We start from the raw sequence: 18599 nt of genomic DNA on the forward strand, positions 1-18599 counted from the left end.
TGCACTAACTTCTTCAAAAGCCTTTGGTAGTCTGCAGGCAAAGACCTTTGAATTTCCACAAAATGCATAACGCAGAGTCTGAAGTAGTTGGACTACATTCACTTTTGTATAAAAAGGGGGGGGGGGCATGTCTGCACACTTAACAATTTAGATTAACATTACTCATGATTTTTCTTTAATTTCAAGAAAATTTAGTTGATAATGTTCCTTGCATTCTCAAGAGTATGTGTGCCAAAAATCTCATAAAAATTTGAGAGAAATATATGATTTTCTTGGAAAAGATATCGGCCAGTCACTTTCAGATTGAACAAAACAATGGTGCCACATGCCTGCGCACCCATTCACTTTACACACGATTTCAGGAATTCTTATGAAAAAGGCTGCATTTGGAGGCTGTCACATAAAATTCCCCAAAATCATTGTTTTTCCACCATTTCGAGTCAGATTTGTTAATGAATATCTTTCTATGTTAAAGTTGTGTAGGGCAGTGATCTTCATAACCCAGAAACCTATGTTTGATGCGAGGTCTTAGGTCCTGATGGGTGATTCACAAAGAGATAAGAATGACTTGGAGTCATGCTTAAACGCTAACATGCACAGGGTAGTGCATGTAAAGGGCGTAACTGAAATTTAAGTGAGACTCTTAGGGGGGTGTTGCAGGGAAATATTTGCAATCATTGCAATTTTTCATGGGTGACTTTCCATTGATCTGTGGTCCTAAAATTATCTTGCAATTAATTGCAGGTTTCTTGCAATACTCCATAAGTCACACTTAAATCTTTGTGAAACACCCCCCCCCCCTTTCCTGGCTTCCTTGATCCTCATTGTCCATGTCCCTCTGCAAGGATGCAAAGTCATCTGTTCTCTGGTTGCTAGCAGACATTCATCATCCTTTCTTAGGAGTCTGGTAAAATCAGCACCACTACACCACAATCGGAAGACGTCCCCATAATGAAGTTTGACAGCTGCGCAGAGCTACCATCAGAGAGGGCAGGAGCCAGGGAATCGTGGGAAGGGAATGACATCTCGTATATGGTCCACACCGAGCAAATACTGTAGCAGGCGCTCAAACCCAAGTCCAAAGCCACCGTGGGGAACTGTTCCAAAGCGTCTTAAATCCAGATACCTGGAGAAGCAAAAGCAGGTATTTATTTGTTAAGCCAGGCGTAAACTGCACATTCCATTGCGATCAATAAAATTGCAATAGCACTCGATATGAAAATTCCAACCCATAAAATCTTTACGATCAAAGTTCTTGGGCGGTATTCTGAGGTCATTTTATCTTTAAAAAATTTTATTTTTACATCTTAAAATGAAATTGATATTCTGACATTACAGTTTATCTCTCAGATAAAATTAAAATTTTTATTTACGTATAAATTTCATATTGCGTATCTATGATGATACGCATGAGAACAGTGCCTGCGTAGACAGGCCCATCATGTATCTGGATGTTGCAACGTGGATAATGTGCTTGTGCACATGTTACTTTGAAGAAAAAATAAAATAAACTTAAAAGAGGGTAGGGGCTATTTTATCTCCGCAATGTTGATTTCATCAATATTTCTAGGTGAATTAACTCCAAACATTGGCATGAAAATGAAGAAAAATTATATATTTATTGAGAACAACATCTTAACATTATTCCTGTACAATCAGGAAGTATTTCATAAGACTTTTCTTGACTAATTGTCTTTGAAATGATGCTTGAAAAGATGGGATATAGACTTTGAAAAAAGATGAGAGTATTGTCATTTTTGTTAAAAAGAAATCTCTGTAAAGACGCGCAAGCATATAGTGCGAGCGTATTTGAAGTCAATAAATTGGCGCAATCTCACTCCTTTGCCACACCTCCTGGCAGAATTGATTTCCATTGGTTGAGTGCAATGAAATAGCTATAAAAGCATGTTTCTAATTGGACATTGATTAAAAAATAGGTGTGTCTTACAGAGATAAAATGAAGATAAAATTGCTCTCAGAATACCAATTTGGAGAGATTTTAAGGGTATCTTATCTCACTGATTTTAACAGAGATAAAATATTTTATTTTATCTGAGATAAAATGGATCTCAGAATACCACTCCAGAATAATTTATGAATACTGAAATCAAAATTCCAGTACAGTTCAAGGCTCCCTGTAAGAATTAAAACAAATTCACCCCTGAATTCCTTGCCACCAGCATATAAAATCTTTACGATCAAAGTTCTAAATAATCTATTAATACCAAAATCAAAATTCCAGTGTAGCTTCCCTCTAAGAATTAAAACAAAGTCAATTCCAAATTTGCTGCCACTAAAAGAAAATGTGGACTTAATTCTGACCACAAGGCTTGCAAAGCAGAATTTTTATTTTATTATTCTAAAAAGCATTGTGCCAAACTGAAAGTAGAATAAGTTTACTTCTTGGAATATTCAGATTTAATGAAAAGTGCTCTGCTTAGTTTTGGATAGTGTAGTGCGAGGCAGGCTTTAGTGGTATTGTGGCAGTAAAGGTTTGGGGATAGCTTTATACCTACTTGGTCTGCAAACAATTGGTCTACATCTAAGAGAGTCTAACACTACATATGCTAAATCCAATCAATCTACCAACAAGTTGGTCTAATTGCCACTTGATTAAACTATCACTTGGTCTAACTGTCCTCTAGTCTAATATCCGTTTACTCCGTAATACTCCATTTACCTGCTTTTTTGTACTTTGTCTAATGAAAATTTGGTTCATAACAGTTTATCTTATACAGACTGAGTGTTTTTTAGACCAAGTGGGTTATGGATAAAAGAGGTAGAGTAGCCTAAATGTGGACTAGACTTCATGGTAGATGCACTAGGAGACAAAAGGGGGCAGTAGATAAACTGGTTGTAGAACCAAATGGAATATTGCTTAGGAATATTGGCAGTTTACCAAGAAGAGCCTTTACGAATTTGTGAAATAGCCCTTAGGCTCTTTATACATAATGTGCTTGATTTTTATCACAATTGTCATCTGCATAATTCATTTTAAGCTGATTAAACCATTTCTGAACAAACTTTTGCTCAAATAAATGTCACAAGTGTTTGAATTTTGAATTTCTATTCCAGGGGCCCATAACACAAAGCTTAGCAATGATCGTACGTACAGCATTTTTCTACGATTGATTCCACTGACTACAATGTACAATGAATGGTGAAAATCAAGCGTACGATTGATTGCTAACCATTGTGTTACGGGAGCAAGGTGACAAAGTAATTACATATCCAAAGTGTAAACTCTATAACCACTGCATCTTAGCTTCAATCTTAACTTCTGAAACTGGGGTATTGCTCTTCATACCATTGGTAATCCGCATCCTGTAGTCCCAGGTGTTGTATTCTCTGCTGGAGCACATTGTGACGTTCCTCCCTCAAGCTACCACCAATCAACTCTCCTACTCTCGGTACCAACAGATCAACAGCCGCTGCCTAGGGTAAAATATAAACCATTATCAAGTTAAAGATAGATTCATATAAAACAAAATCTTATCATTTAGATCACATACTACCAATTTGCATTGCTAGTGCAATCAGCCGCCGAGATCTCAAGGGGGAGGGGGTGAATAATTCCTCCCCAACCCCAAAGAAGCCCCAAAAGACAGGCCTGGTTACGGTTAGAATACCAGGCATTGCAGGTGCAGATCAAGAATCAGACTGTTATGGAGTGTGAATTGTCATGACAGCGCTGTTATCAGCCATTGTTGCAAAGGGGGTGCTATCATTTGCATACCGACCGGGACGTGCATGTTACTGTTTTGTGAAATTAAGCAAAATTCAAAAAGTTCAATAACTTCTTATTTTACATCCGATTTTGATGAAATTTTCAGTATTATGCTTGTTGGATTTTTCTCTTTTTATTTAAATCAACTTTTTGTTGGGGTGGACTTGTCCTTTAACTTACGAGCAGCTTTATGAAACACCCATCAGGGAAATTTTATCAAAATTGGATGCAAATAAAGCAAATTATATTTTATAATTTCACTTATTTTGCACAAAACAGTGAAATGCAAATTGGTGAATGAATGATAGTGCCCATTCACTTTTCTTTGATATTTCATTTTAAACCCTATCTTAACTGGGCTATTTCAGACCAACATAATATACGGGGGGGGGGGGGGTTCAATTTAACCCCCCGCCAATCTCAGCCGTTAATTGTGCGATCACCGCAAAAATTTGCAGGTGCATAGAGCCAGATGTAAACTACAGTAAAAACTATAGTATAATTTTCAAAAAATTAATTGCTTACATTAATAAGCACATGAAATTTGCCCTAATTTTGGGGGTTTTTTGCATGTTTTTGCCTTTAACTCAATTTTTGGTGAACATATATATATTTTTACATTTTTAACCAAAAAAAAAAAATTGGCGAAATATAATTAATTTCCTATGTATCTCATTGTTTTTTAATTCTTTTTGATATGTATTTCTTTATTTTTTTCAAACGTTTTTTTTTTTATTGCTCTTTCAATGAACTTTACATTATCAGGAAACTTTTGTGATCATAAATAACATAACATAAATCTATCTAAACCAACAAAAGTAAAAATAATCATTCATTTATGATTTTTGGTTGAAAAACACAATTTGCATTGATTTTGTAAATGTAATCACGTTTTTGAACAATTTTGGGAACGTCATGCATTTACAAAATATTGTGATATTTCGGAACCGTGTACCCGGGCATTGCAAATTTAGTCTTAAAAGATGCGCAAGACTTGGAAGTAAAAAATTGCAAGGCGGCGTAGTGGCAAAATTTGTAGAGGAGTCAAATCGACCCCCCCCCCTAGTTTGATAAGGGTTAAATTATACATTATTAATTTTTTGCGGATTTGACAAGAGATAGACTTTTCATCAAATCACAATAGATAATGACAATTCCACACATTCAAGGAAAAGTCAATTACTAGTATTGTTTCACATAATAATGTGGAGAAAATTGAGATATTTCATATTTTGCATAATACATAAGAAACTGATGAAATGAGCATTGTCATTAGTTCCCTCATTTGCATACTGACCAGGATGAGCATACCGCTGTTTTTGTTTTTAATTTATTCCATCAAATTTTTTAATGAATATTCAGCCAAACTTTTTGTTGGGGTGGACTAGATAGAACTTTAAATTTGTCTTTTTTAAAAATGAATTTAAATCATTCGATTTTAGTTATGTGTTCTTGAAATATGTCAAACCAGCTACTCAACTGTTTTGTTATCACTATTCATCCTTGCATAGAAAGGTTTGATATCCTTGGGGTAGTCTACTACAAAGACAGGGATGTTCCCACAGTGACAAACCAAGAAGGCCTCGTGTTCAGACTGCAGGTCAATGCCCCACTGTGAAGAATAAAGCAAAAAGCATAAATGAAAGAAAAACTGATTAATGCCTCTGCCCTTCTAAACTCTGAGATAAATGATTGCGCAAACCTGTTGAATTTTCGAGGAGTTTGATACAAGGAAACAAGAATACAATGATGAAAATAGATTAATGTCTCTAGCCTTCTAAAATCTGAGATAGATAATAGCACAGACCTGTTAAATTTTCAAAGATATTTGATACACAGATATGATGATGAAAATAAAGTAGAGATTAATGTTTCTGCCATTTCAGCATGCCATGGAAACAGGCGTCAATTTGGCACATTGTGACAAACGCAGTAGATTAAGCATAATTTATACAGGAAATCTACATAAATCATGGGTTCAACCAATGTTTTTTCAAAACTACCTTTGTGAATTCGGGCCAATGCCTCTGGGCCAACCTGCAGTACAGTGGGCGGAGGCATAAAAATCAGATTCCAACAAATTAGATTTTCAGACAATGATTCAAGCTATATTTTACTTTATAACGAGTAGAAAACTAAAATATTCAATTAAAAGAAACAAAATACACTAGTGAGTGGGTGACGTCATCAGTTCAGTCACTTTGTAGATACGTGAAATAGCGAAACTTTAAAATGTCATAGCTTTCGTATATTTTACATCAGATTTTAATGAAATTTTCAGCATTAAACTTGCTTGATTTCTCTCTCATTTCATATAATTTTTTTTGGTTGGGTGGGCTTCCCAGAGATGGATGAAATGCCAATCGACTTACTGATGGTGTGAATTCAAATTGATCTTTATGTCTGTCCAATATTGAGATGGCTTCTGTATACGAGAGTCTGTACAAAAAGAGCATAAAAGCAAAAATGGGCCAAAATTGTGGCATTTCAGCATCACTCAATACTAATCATATATATTCATTGTTTGTAGGCTTTACAAATCGATTATTAAAAAGGCAATACATGTACTGGAAATTTCAAAATTTTAATGTTTAATGAATTTATCAAGCAAAATAGTGTTTACCTCTGTAACACCGGCAAGATGTCCAAGCAGCATTGGGATATTTATTTACATTTGGTCCCAGAAGTCATATTATGGCAATTATGTTGACCAAAACTTGAAGTAATATACACATTTATTTGTTAAGTCAGGTAGCTAAATACCATAGGTTTCCTAGTTCTCTCTATAGAAGAAATTTAAAAAAATGAAAATTTGTCACTATGCTTCTCAGTGTCCACCAAAACGAGTATAACTATATTTTAATCAAATAATCTCTCACCAAGTGTACAGTTGTGCTCAAAAGATAGTGACCCCTGTGAGTTGAATGAAGACAACAACACTACCATGTTTGCCAAGCCCAGAGAAACACACTTTATTGAAAGTAGTATCTCATCACCTGACTTCACAATTAAATATCTAAAACTTGGAAGAATTCCAAAATTTTATACGCTCATTTTCTTGAGTGGTTCTCTAACTTTTGAGCACCACTGTATATATTGTGTGATGAAAAGTGGAACAAATAAATTCAATTCAATCTAAACTGCTTCATACTTACGTTGTAAATGGTTTCTGCAATGCAGTTTGTACTTCTTCCTGTATTAAAAAAATGAAAAGGAGAATAATAGCCCTACTGGGAATCTTAAACAATAACAATAATTATGAAAAATAATAATAATAACATACTGGTATTCCAGTCATCTTGTAATTCTTTGTAAATTTCCTATTCCCCACTAAAAGCAGGAATTCAAAAGACAATGTCACATGTTATGGGGCATTCTTTTCATGTTACAGAGTTTAGCATGAAATATTGATGGGGGAAAGGCTAACTTGCCCCCTCCCAGCTATGTAGGCTTCATCATAAATACATTGATATTGACCTAAAAAATTAGAAGGAAATTCCAGATGATTTCATACATGATCTCAATATCTAGCCATTGCATACCAGAACTGGGGTCCGTTTCATTGAACTTATCATAACGAATTTACAATAAAAAGTTAAAAGCTACTGAAATTCATCAATCTGATTGGCTGATAGTAAACTTTTTATAGAAACTGTGCATTTGTTATTAAAACGAGTCCTTACGAAACAGGACCCCATATGGTCCCTGTACACTGTGATTGGAATGACATTTCACTAGTGTTTCCACAGATCGAAAACAAAATTTACCCAAACTGACTCATGAACTTCCTGAAATTCATAGACATTTCCTGGAATTTTCAAATTTGATTTTTAATGAAAATCAGGCATTAACAAAGCGCACCTAAACTTGGTCCAAGCAACCAAAATCAAAGAATTCAACCTTTTTTGTTGAATGCACTTTACAAAATGCGAGCGGCCTGGCGAGCGCGAACAGAAAATTTTGAGCTACGTACATGTATAAGGCAAACAATTCTTTAAATATAACATTAATATTGAAAGTTGCTATATTTAATTGCAATTTTCTGATTTCCAGGAATTTCCTGGAATTTTTTCATTTCACGAAAATAACCTGAAAATGATCCAGATTTCCTGGAATTGTGGAAGTTTCCTTCTAAGTGGAAATTCTGTCTTTCACTGAATCAAAATCCAACTCACCGCATGTTTTGTTCCTTCGTTGATTCTGTCCCCAATAAATTGGACATCCTCTGAGCTCTTTGTGTAGACGGTATTTGCAACTGATTTCACAAAGTCTTCCATGACCTGAAACATCAATGTTCATAAGATAATGAAGCAATGGGGCCTATTGAGAGTAAAACAGGTTGTGAGAATAAGTAGATTTTCATGGACTGACATGGGCCACAAAAAAAATAACCCACAAGCTCAAGATGGATACAAGCTTTCAAGTTGGTGATACAACATTAGCTCCTGCGACATTTGCTACGGTCTTAATATCCAAGAGGGAATAGGGTTAGTGTTGAGATTATCATAGACTTTTTGGTTCAGAACAAGGTAATGATTCTGTAGGGTTTGTTCAATTTTGCAGATTTTTCAATCGGAGCAAATGTCATGGAACCTTCCAGTTGCTGGCGGCAACTCAACAGGAAATCAAAGCTACAAATCCTTTGAAAAGCTGACAATTTTCTTAAGATTATGAGAAATTGTTTTTACATGTAACATCTCTTTTCAATTTTTAAGCTTGTGACCTTGTTTTAACCAAATCTAGTACGGGTATTTTGGGAGATCATAGGGTCGGGAGGGGGGGGGAGTTCTGCGATATCAGATCAATTTCTTATGTAATACATTTTTTGTGGCAATTTGTTATGTATTTCTTTGCTTTTTGGACCTTTCGTTTTTCATTGTTTTTTACTGAACTTTGTCGGGAACTCTTTTGAGATCATGAACAGCATTCAATTCAATTCATGAAATAAATCCATTTACATGTAGACCAGCCAAAAGTAATCATACATTTATGATTTTTTATTGAAAACACATGTACAATTTGCATTGACTTTGTACACGAAATCACGTTTTTACGTAATTTTGGAACCGCATTTTCACTGACAACTTCTATAAGCCACTGAAATCCTTGCATCTGATTGGCTCAGAGCATATGAAATGGTGAAATTCAATCACTCTTTGCTACATGAAATACTCTCATGAAGTCAAAAACACCCCCACTTTGTCTACTTTCCATTCAATCTCTTCCCACATGGTCTAATACTAGTTTGTCCACAATCAATTTGTCTACTAACTTTTTTTTCTAATTGCCATTTAGCCCAATATACCACTTTGTCTAAGTTCCAATGCAGCTCCATGTATAGCCATTTTCCCTATCTGTTTTGCCTAATACTTAATCTATATCATACAATGAACTGTTTATGAACCCAATTTTAAATTGACAAAGTGCAAAATAATGAGTAACCAAAATGGAAATCTTAGGGTTCATATTAGACCAAGTGTTTATGGGACAAAATGGTAATTAGACAAAATTGATGAAGAGACCAAGTAGTTTACTCATAATTCATTGTGGGGGCATCTTCGCCTAGTGGTTATGACTCTCGTCTCTCAATATGTGGGACGAAGGTTCCATTCCCAGCCACGGCTCATTTCCCTTCAGCAAGAAATTTACCCACATTAAGCTGCATTCAACCAAGGTGAGGTAAATGGGTATCCGGAAGGAAGAAATTTTCTGAACGCTTGAGAACTTATATAGGCAGCGCAAGCTTAAGCTGAGGTAATAATAGTAGTGCTTCGCATCCTCAGGCTAAAAGTGCTTTATATATCCAGCTTTTATTATTAATTGTGTTAGACAATCTGAGAATTAGACCAAATTAGCAAGTAGACAAGGATACAAACCTCAAGAATTGAGGAAAAAAAAGATAATTACCTTGGTGATATCTTGTAATGATTTAGTAAAAGCAAGCTCTCCTTCAACCATATAGAATTCTGCTAAGTGACGTCTTGTCCTCGAGTTCTCTGCCCGGAATGTTGGACCAAACGTGTAGGCCTTCGTATGAGAACTAAATGGAAAAGAAATACAAAACGAAAATGAGAAACCTCTTGATGCAAAACGCACCTGAATATCATCACATTTCACGAAAGTCAAATGATAATGATACAGACGAGACTTCTTCATTTGCTTTATCAGGAGTGTCTAAGAGCCCTTAATATTAAATACTGCATTTTGGCCAGAGTTAAGCATCTGAGCAAATTTTATGCCCTTTTGAATTTCAAAGAAAAAGAAAGATGAAATTAACCTTGGTTGAGTGCAGTTCAATAAATAAATTTCTCGTTGAAGGGCATACGGGCCATGGCTCAGATTTGAACCTGGTACGTACCTCTGAAAGAAAAACTAAAGTCAGAACCTAAACCACACCACCTCACAGAGATATACAATAGGGGTTGGAACCTACGATGTCATTGATGTCATTTAGCAAGGAATTCATCTGCATTTAAAGCTGGACTTTATTTTACGACCATTTTCTGTAATTGAGGTATCAAATTAAAGAGCAGATATTGAACTTTCTGAAAATGTGGTTTTCTTTTTGAAACCCAGATACAGCCCGCCAAGTACCTTTTTTGTATCCCCTCTTCAAATTGTTTTTGCTCACTAATGCGTGAATGAAAAACAATCTAAGTAATATCAGATGAAAGAGGAGAATTCCAGTCCATATTGCATTTTATTTATTTATTTATTCATTCATTTGTTTGTTTATATATTCAATTATTTATCTATTTGTTTGATTTGTTTACCCAGGGTAACCCCTCAGTGGACTAAGCACTGTTTTTCTTGGGGCCCTGCATACAAGTAACAAATACATGTAGGGGAAGGCGGGGTAAGTTGTGACAGTTTTTGCTTTTTGCATGTTAGAATTGATATGATTAATAATCTTGTCGAAATAAGTACCTTGCCTTGAAATTTAATTCTTCTGAAATATTTTCCACCTATATATAACTTTCTATCCCCACACTGAAAGCCATCGTGACCTTTGAAAAAAACGATGTCAAATGGCTCAACTTGCCCCATATATGGGGTAAGTTTGAGCCACCTTCTGGGGTAAGTTGAGCCACAAAAACTATGTACAAAATGTATGAGGGGAGAACCAACATGTCAATTTTTTGTTTAAAGTCTTTTCACTTGCTAATTCTCTGTAAATACTTACATCCTTTAAAAGGAAAAGAGCAGTCATGCAAATTTGCTCCTTTCAGCCAGCATTTCAATTGATTTTTAAGGTTTGTTTGTTTTTTAAGAAACATTACCATAGGAATTACCATGGCTCAACTTGCCCCATGCTGTTTGGCTCAACTTACCCCAGTCTGAACTTAGTGCGATAATTTTGTATCCACACATTTATTTTGCATCCATCATATAAAAGACTATGACAAGAATGAAGATCCATACCTGGACTAATAATGTTGTTATCATGTCTTTATTATATTTAAAGACATGTGTGTTTATAAAGCACTTATCTATTTCACACTCTTTTTTACTTTTTTGGCTGAAATTCATATTTTTCCCTCTAAAAAACTACTTTTTGTTTCAAAGTTGAAAACAATATGGTGGGGTTAGGGGTTATGCTATGGGTCATCAATACATGACACCACAACAATGTCTGACTCATTCATTATTGACCTGGGGCTGGTGGCTCAACTTGCCCCTATGCTCAACTTACCCCGCCTTCCCCTACATACATATAATAAATACAAACAATGAAAAAGTATCAAACAAGGAAGAAATACATGTGTGTATGCAGAACAAAATCAACATATATACTGTGCATATGCAAATCCATATAAGTATATATTCCCTATGATCATTTGTCTATTGATCATTTTTGTGTTTACTTGATTGCTCATCCCTGGAACCATTCATGAGATTAATCCAGCTATAGGTACATGTACCCATTCACCTCACCTGGGTCAACTCAAGTAACATTCTATCATTCAGTCTGAAAGGGTTTTATTTATAAAACAAATAATGCACAAGTTTGAATTTAAGTGAACCATACCATGCTACTGTTTCCAGCTGAAGTTGTCCAGACACTTGAAGGTATACAGGAGTTCCAAAGAAATCATCACTATCTTCCTTTGCATCATCTGAAGGCTTGATAAGGCAAGAAGAAAAAAACAATTTGCATGACAATACCTGTAAACCCTTAAAAATAGTAATACTTTCTTTTTACCTTCAGAATCTAAAATCAAATAAACCTCCTAGGTCCCACCAACTCATTCATTTGGAAGTGGAGTGTGCATTTTTACTTTCACAAGTACTTTTTTATATAAAAACAGCAAGTTTGCCCAGCTTGCTTGACTCCAGCTGCTACAGTCAGTGCATGTCTCATACAATAATGTCCATTGCATGTGGATGCGCTGTGTTCACAGCATCCAGATCACACATGAAAAAATGGTGGAGACATTACATATATTCTTGTGTATCAGACTCGTTACATAACCCCAATGAATCTCCCAGTGCCTCACGAACACACGAACATAATATTGTACATGTATGAACACATGCACATATATGAGTTTGTTTCTAAATTGGAAGCTTAGTATATACATACATTGTAAATACATTTCACAACTCTGTTGAGTTCCCATTCCTTTTCTGTTTCTCAGGAAGTATAAAGTTTTAGTCACAAAATTTGCAAAAATAAAGCCCTATTAAATATTGAGCTTAAAACAACAGTTTGGATCAGGAGAGGGGCCCTCCTAGTTGATACCTCCTTCCCACTTTCGTGTGATCCATTACAAATGGCACCATTGGCCTTTCATAACTGATCGTAATTTCGAACATTTAAATTTTTTTTGACAATCAATACAACTGCAATGACTGATCAGATACGATCACTACGATTAAGCCCACCATTTCAAATGTGGCAGAATCGTGACAGTTGGCTCTACGCAAGTACTAGCCAACATAAGCAAATCTGATTTGAGAGCTGAAATGGCCTTGAGAGAATTGGCTCTCGGAACCCACCTGGACTCGGAATAGATTCCCTCCTCCTTCGCAGTCACTCGAGCTCAGCACCGGAGTATGGACATTGATGAATCCCTCGTCTTGGAAGAAATTGTGAACGGCAAGCGTCGCAGCACTCCGTACCCTTGTGAGGGCACCGTTGACGGGTGTCCTTGACCTCAGATGAGGGTACTGTCTCGTATACTCCAAGGGATGCCTTACTTTCGCCTTGAAGGGATATGCCTGGAAAGGAGAGATGAAGGCATTGGGGAGTCATGATATAATCTTGGTTAGAGTTGATTCACTGAAACTTTTGGTTGATGTTGCTGGTTATTCTGCCGAATGCAGGGGAGTGCTTCATCAACATTTCTGCCGGACAAGTTGTCAGATCTAACAAGTCTCCATGACGTTGATTGGCTTAGAAGCAGTTTCTATGTTAACTGTCAGATAAAACAGAACTTGTCGAATAAAACATCCAACAAGTCATTTCATGAAACACTCCCCAGATCTTTCTATGTAAAATTGGCAGCAAAATAAAGTTTGACAATTCCTTCTTTCTTTTGACACATGATACAATATGAAATATTCATGCATCGATGAACTACATGCAGTAGGCCCGTTTCGGGTACACGTGTACACGCACGGTCAAGTCAGTGCACGTGTACTAAATTCCATCACCGTGTACACGGTAGCATCTGCATAAACAAGCTCACAGCCTCACATTAAATCTTAGTTCTCAGACACTGCACATGTTTTAATTACTAATATGTCAACATATTTCAATTAATCCAGAGTGAGTTCACTTCCAAAATCGCCAATTTAATCCACATTCTTTCTGGAGACTCACGTTTTTGTACCACGAAATCGGCACGAAAAGGGTCTGCTCCGGTCTCAAAAGCTCGAAAGCGTTGCTCAATCACACTCAGTGTCAATTTGAGAATCACCAATTGCGATAGCGATCATCGCTACAACTTACGTGTTATACGCTCGCACACAAGCCTACAAACAAACGCTCTTCAAATTGGCAACATAATAATGAAAATTAATCGATAACTTCAGTTACACTTATTCTGCAGCGATCTGTGCATGCATGTACGGTACAGTATACAAAATGCGCATCCACCGAGCGTCGGCGATAGCTAGGGCCCTGCACTGATTTTCTTTTGCATTCTTTATTAATTTAATGCGCTGCTAATCCGAGTAAACTTTTAATTTGCACCAATTTTTGTGGATTGATACTTCAAACTTCTCAGGTAAGCTTTAAAACCGTGACTTAGGCTATATAGACCCCTTTTTATGACATATTGATGCGGGTCCGTGTCGACATGAAAACAGAACTTGCTCTCACAGTGTTTACAACGTGTACACGTGTACACGACCGAAAAACACGCCGTGTACACGTGCATCAAAAATGGACTTTCGAAACGGGCCTAACATGAAGAAGAATATAAAGTTTTAGTGTCCTTCTGATTTGCATATAATTTGCGGTCCAGATTCTGGAGAATGCTAAAATCTTTCTTGAGAAAGAGATGGTTCATCATCTTACTTTTATGCTCTTTGTAAGAGTAATTACATCAAATTTTTGAATGAGAGTGACTAAGGACTTAATCATGAGGTTTTCATTTGCTTGCCTGACCATGCAGCCTACAACATGGCATCAAGTAATCCTGGTCATCATATGGAACGCACAAGCCTGCAAGTTGCTCAGGCTTTCCAAGATCATTTGCTACATAGAAATGTACCATCAAGGTCTACCATATGGAAGAAAATTACGAAGTACCAACATGAGGCACATGCCTAAACCTCAACAAGGGACGCTATGGGAGACCCAGATCGGTGTGACCAGTGAATAACATCGCCTTGTTCTAGAGGAAGTCTCCATGCAAAAATAAACAAGTATCATCCAAAAGAAATGTTCAGAGTTAGACTGACTAATTCATACTATTAGATAATCAGATTGGACATTCAATGGTTTCCATACAAGATGTGCATCTGACATCAACTATTAGAAGTATATATGCCCAGATAAAGCATCATGCATCGTGAACAACCACAACATACTATGTGCACCCAATTCTTCATCCACCTCCCTCCAATTACAGTGGAAGGTTTCCGTCTGGGAAGGGTTTTGTGGTAATGGATCATTGATAGGGCCATTTTTCTTTGATGGAAATCTTCAACATATCTTCATCAATCATCATCATATGAAGAGATCGTTTCCAGGTTTTGATCAGCTCTTTGTTCGCCATAATGGGAGCGTCGAAAGAATCTGCTTGGCACAAGATGGAGCCCCTCCTTATCGAAGACTGATCGTCAGGGAGAGATGTCAGCAGCTCCCCAACAACAGAATCCTAGCACTGGGCCATGAAGCAGAATCGGCATCCAGGAGACCCGACCTCAACCAGTGCGATTCTTTCCTTGGGGCTACCTATTAAAGAGCAAAGTGCACACCTCCCTGCCAAGGAACGTGGACGACCTACGCAACAGGATCATCCGAGAGTGTGAAACATTCCGGCAAAAAGAACGCATGATCTGCCAGGCAGTATAAGAACTGAGACGATGGGCAAGGATATGTTAGGTCATTGAAAAACAAGGTGAACATGGACACAGGGTCCATATTCTGAAGTCGGGTTTATTCAAACTCTGGTCTAAATTGCGGTTTAACTATGGATAGCCAAATGTAACATAAATCTGTAAATGAGAATAGAGTGAAGTACCTGTCTATGCGCTGTGAAATAAGTTAATATGAAACATCGATTCCATTGTCTTATTCTTTTTTTTTCTTTAGTAAGTGAAACATGAATAGAAACTTATATACTTATTTGGACTTTACTATGACCACAAGGTCGACACAAAGCAAAATTACGATTTCATTATCCCTAACATTATGCTAAACTTCAAATGAATACCTCTTGGAACTTTCTTATTCTTGCAAAATCCGATTTATTATTATTAAAAAATTGTGTTGCATCGGATCGCTTAGTGTGCGCTGGGCTTTATAAGAAACCTACCTCTGTATCACAGGAACCTGTTACTTGAATTGAAGATGCAAGCAGTTCTATTGGTTGACCTTTGGACTGACTCTTCACAATTTGACCTTTGACCTCTACACCACTTCCAAATGTAAATTCACTGTATAAGGATATATAAGAGGGGTAAGGTTCAAATCATTACAAATTATGCAGTGTAATTCTTTTTTTTTACAGGTAAACAATACCATACAGCTTTATTATTTACAAAAATAATTTAACACATTTAAGTTGAAAATAATCATACATATCTATGATTTTTGGTTGAAAAACACAATTTGCATTGACTTTGTACACCGAATCACGTTTTTTGAGCAATTTCGGGTCTGACATGCATTTACAAAATGTTGCGTAATTTCAGAACCGCATCCCCGGGCGTCGCAATTTTGGTCTCAAAAGGGGGGGTCAATTTGACCCCCCCCTCCTTCAATTAACAGTGATTTTAATCACTATTTATTGAACACAAATGTTGCTCTGTAATTTTCATAATCAACAATTTTTTAGTCACATTGTGTTACCGCGATATATCAACATAATCATAAAACACGTTTCGATATCGTTATCGGTATAATTTTTTTTTCAATATTGCAACATTCTGATAATACTGAAATATCGTCCAGCACTCATCGCTTACCTATCATTCTGGACAGTTTGCGGTTTGACCACCACCTGGAGATCCTGGGCACAGGAACCATCATTCACATCTAAAAATGTAACTCCTTTGTGCTGTCGCAACCCTCTGATCCATGCCTACAAATATAAAAGACAATAAAGAAGAAACAGCTGTGTCATGACCTCAGATAAAAAGTTTTAGGTACAAAAATGAATGAGACACTGCTTTCCCTCAGCAGTTAGTCCCCTGTTTATGTGTGATCATTAAACGTGTACGGGAAGGTTGTAATATCCCAATGACATCCAATACTCATTTCGCTTCCATTCATGAATGATCAGCTATGCTTTATGTGGTGATCAAGTATTCTGCACTAATGTTGTAACCCGCACCCGTTGCGGTACGGGTTAACCTGCCGGTATGCCTCCGATCGCGGGTGCGGGCCGGGCCGAGTTCATTCTCAAACCCGCAGACCGTCATGCGAAAAAAAGGGAGAATAAACGACGCATAATAAAAACATTCACAGTGAAAATTGAGTTAAGATCTTGTGCTTCTTACGTGGCAGATTCTTTTAGAGACGTAGATATTTCCTTTTAAAAAATGCTTGCGTATTTTTGTCTTGTGAATAGTGAACAGGACTGAGTCTGAGACAGTTCAACATGATAAATACGAGTTGCTCTTTCAAATGCCAGCGCACGCCAGTGCATGCAGCGCAGTCAAAAGCAACCGCATGGGCCAATGATACTCGATGTTGAGTTTCCCGTCCCATTTTTTCCAGCTCATAATGAGGAACCGATTTCATTATTATTTTTCAGAAGATGAAAGTTTGACCTTTTGTAACCTTTTAACGCACTTTATTCTGTGGAACTTGAAGCCAGGGAAAAATCAATCATTTTTTTCGGGGGCTCCATTTTCATTTTTTTTGTAATATTTCAGGAGCTCTTTTAAAATACTACGTTTTTGTATTTTGAGGAATACCTGTTCACTTATTAAATTAATTATTACTTGTTGTTTAATATTGTATGATTTTTTAAGTTTTTTTTGTGTGGGTGTGTTTGTGTGGATGAGACTGTGAGTTGAACTTGATATAAATGAATTTAATATCTAATTTTTACTCCATCTAATTCCAGTACTTGGCCATGTAATAAAGGCCCACATACCCTTACTTTTCCTGAAGTTCTTTGAAAACGCAGATCTCCACGAAAATTGTATTTCTCTATGGGGGAGTCTAAATTTGGTGAGAATGAACTCATTAATAACTTAAATATACATGACAATGAAGAAATCATCAAACTTCATTGGCAGTTTTGAAAAATATACCCGAAATATAAACTCTGTCTGAAGCAGAAAATCACCATCATTGAGGCCTTTACAGAGCAAATTGTCCCCCAGAGCTCTGGCAGAGAGACAGAGCTCAGACTAGCTAGCACAAGCGCCAATGCGTACGTGGGTGAGCCTCCCGTCGGCCTTGTAACAGATTGAGCTTTGATGATTTTTTTGTCTGATATTTACCTCATCCCCTGGAAAAATAAAACAAATGATTTTTAAGTTATAATTAGCAAATAAGATAAGTTATTTTGGATGTTACTAGGCCGTATAATAACTCACCAACGCGAGGTTACTAGACTTTGGGATTTATTGAGGTAGCTCAACCATACCTCGAGCGATGTTCGTGCAGGCTCCACCACTTCTACGGTTGTTGAGTGGAGCCTGCACGAACATCCCTCGAGGTATGGTTGAGCATGCAGCGTCATTCCATTCACAAAAAAAGAAAGAAAGAAAAGATTTACAGGTATTTACAAGATATACAAGTAATTGTGTTACTGAAAAGCTTATATTAATGTTTTAAATCAGTTTTGAATCTAGATATCCAAATAGTTTATTTTCAGAATTTGATTTTCAAACGCGGGCCAAATTTCATAACGCAGGCGGGCGACGGGAAACTGAACATTGAGTTTTAGCGGCCATATTATCGAATGAAATACAAAAACAGAAGGAAATGATATAGAGATAAATGAGAAGAAAAATTGACTGTATCATTATCCAGGTATTTATTGCAATTTTGATTACTTTATAGACGAGGTCCCATAGCCGTCTGCCGATCCTTGCTGGGCAGCCTGGGCTAGCTAGCGCGCTGAGCTAGCTGCGGCTCGCTAGCTCCGATCAGAGGCGTTAATTGCGTAATGCTTTCAATTTCGAGATCAGAGCGGACCCATTTCGTGGTACAAAGTCACCCCAAAAAACATTTTCTCTC

General features: G+C 36.8%; 1 protein-coding gene across 1 annotated transcript in view; it reads right to left on the reverse strand.

The window, feature by feature from the left end:
• Positions 1–774: 774 nt before the first annotated feature.
• LOC121413525 (probable asparagine--tRNA ligase, mitochondrial) overlaps positions 775–18599 on the reverse strand; it is a 31986-nt gene continuing 14161 nt past the window's right edge. The window contains exons 2-12 of the mRNA XM_041606368.1: positions 16370–16485; positions 15718–15838; positions 12728–12949; positions 11757–11851; positions 9635–9767; positions 7903–8007; positions 6883–6920; positions 6100–6166; positions 5208–5339; positions 3308–3435; positions 775–1126 (exon numbers count right to left, since the gene is read on the reverse strand). Of these exons, the coding sequence (XP_041462302.1) occupies positions 982–1126; positions 3308–3435; positions 5208–5339; positions 6100–6166; positions 6883–6920; positions 7903–8007; positions 9635–9767; positions 11757–11851; positions 12728–12949; positions 15718–15838; positions 16370–16485 (1302 nt within the window). The 3' untranslated portion in view covers positions 775–981. The remainder of the gene's footprint in view (positions 1127–3307; positions 3436–5207; positions 5340–6099; positions 6167–6882; positions 6921–7902; positions 8008–9634; positions 9768–11756; positions 11852–12727; positions 12950–15717; positions 15839–16369; positions 16486–18599) is intronic.

Source organism: Lytechinus variegatus, chromosome 1 (genome assembly GCF_018143015.1).
Source record: "Lytechinus variegatus isolate NC3 chromosome 1, Lvar_3.0, whole genome shotgun sequence".
In the NCBI taxonomy this organism is placed as follows: domain Eukaryota; kingdom Metazoa; phylum Echinodermata; class Echinoidea; order Temnopleuroida; family Toxopneustidae; genus Lytechinus; species Lytechinus variegatus.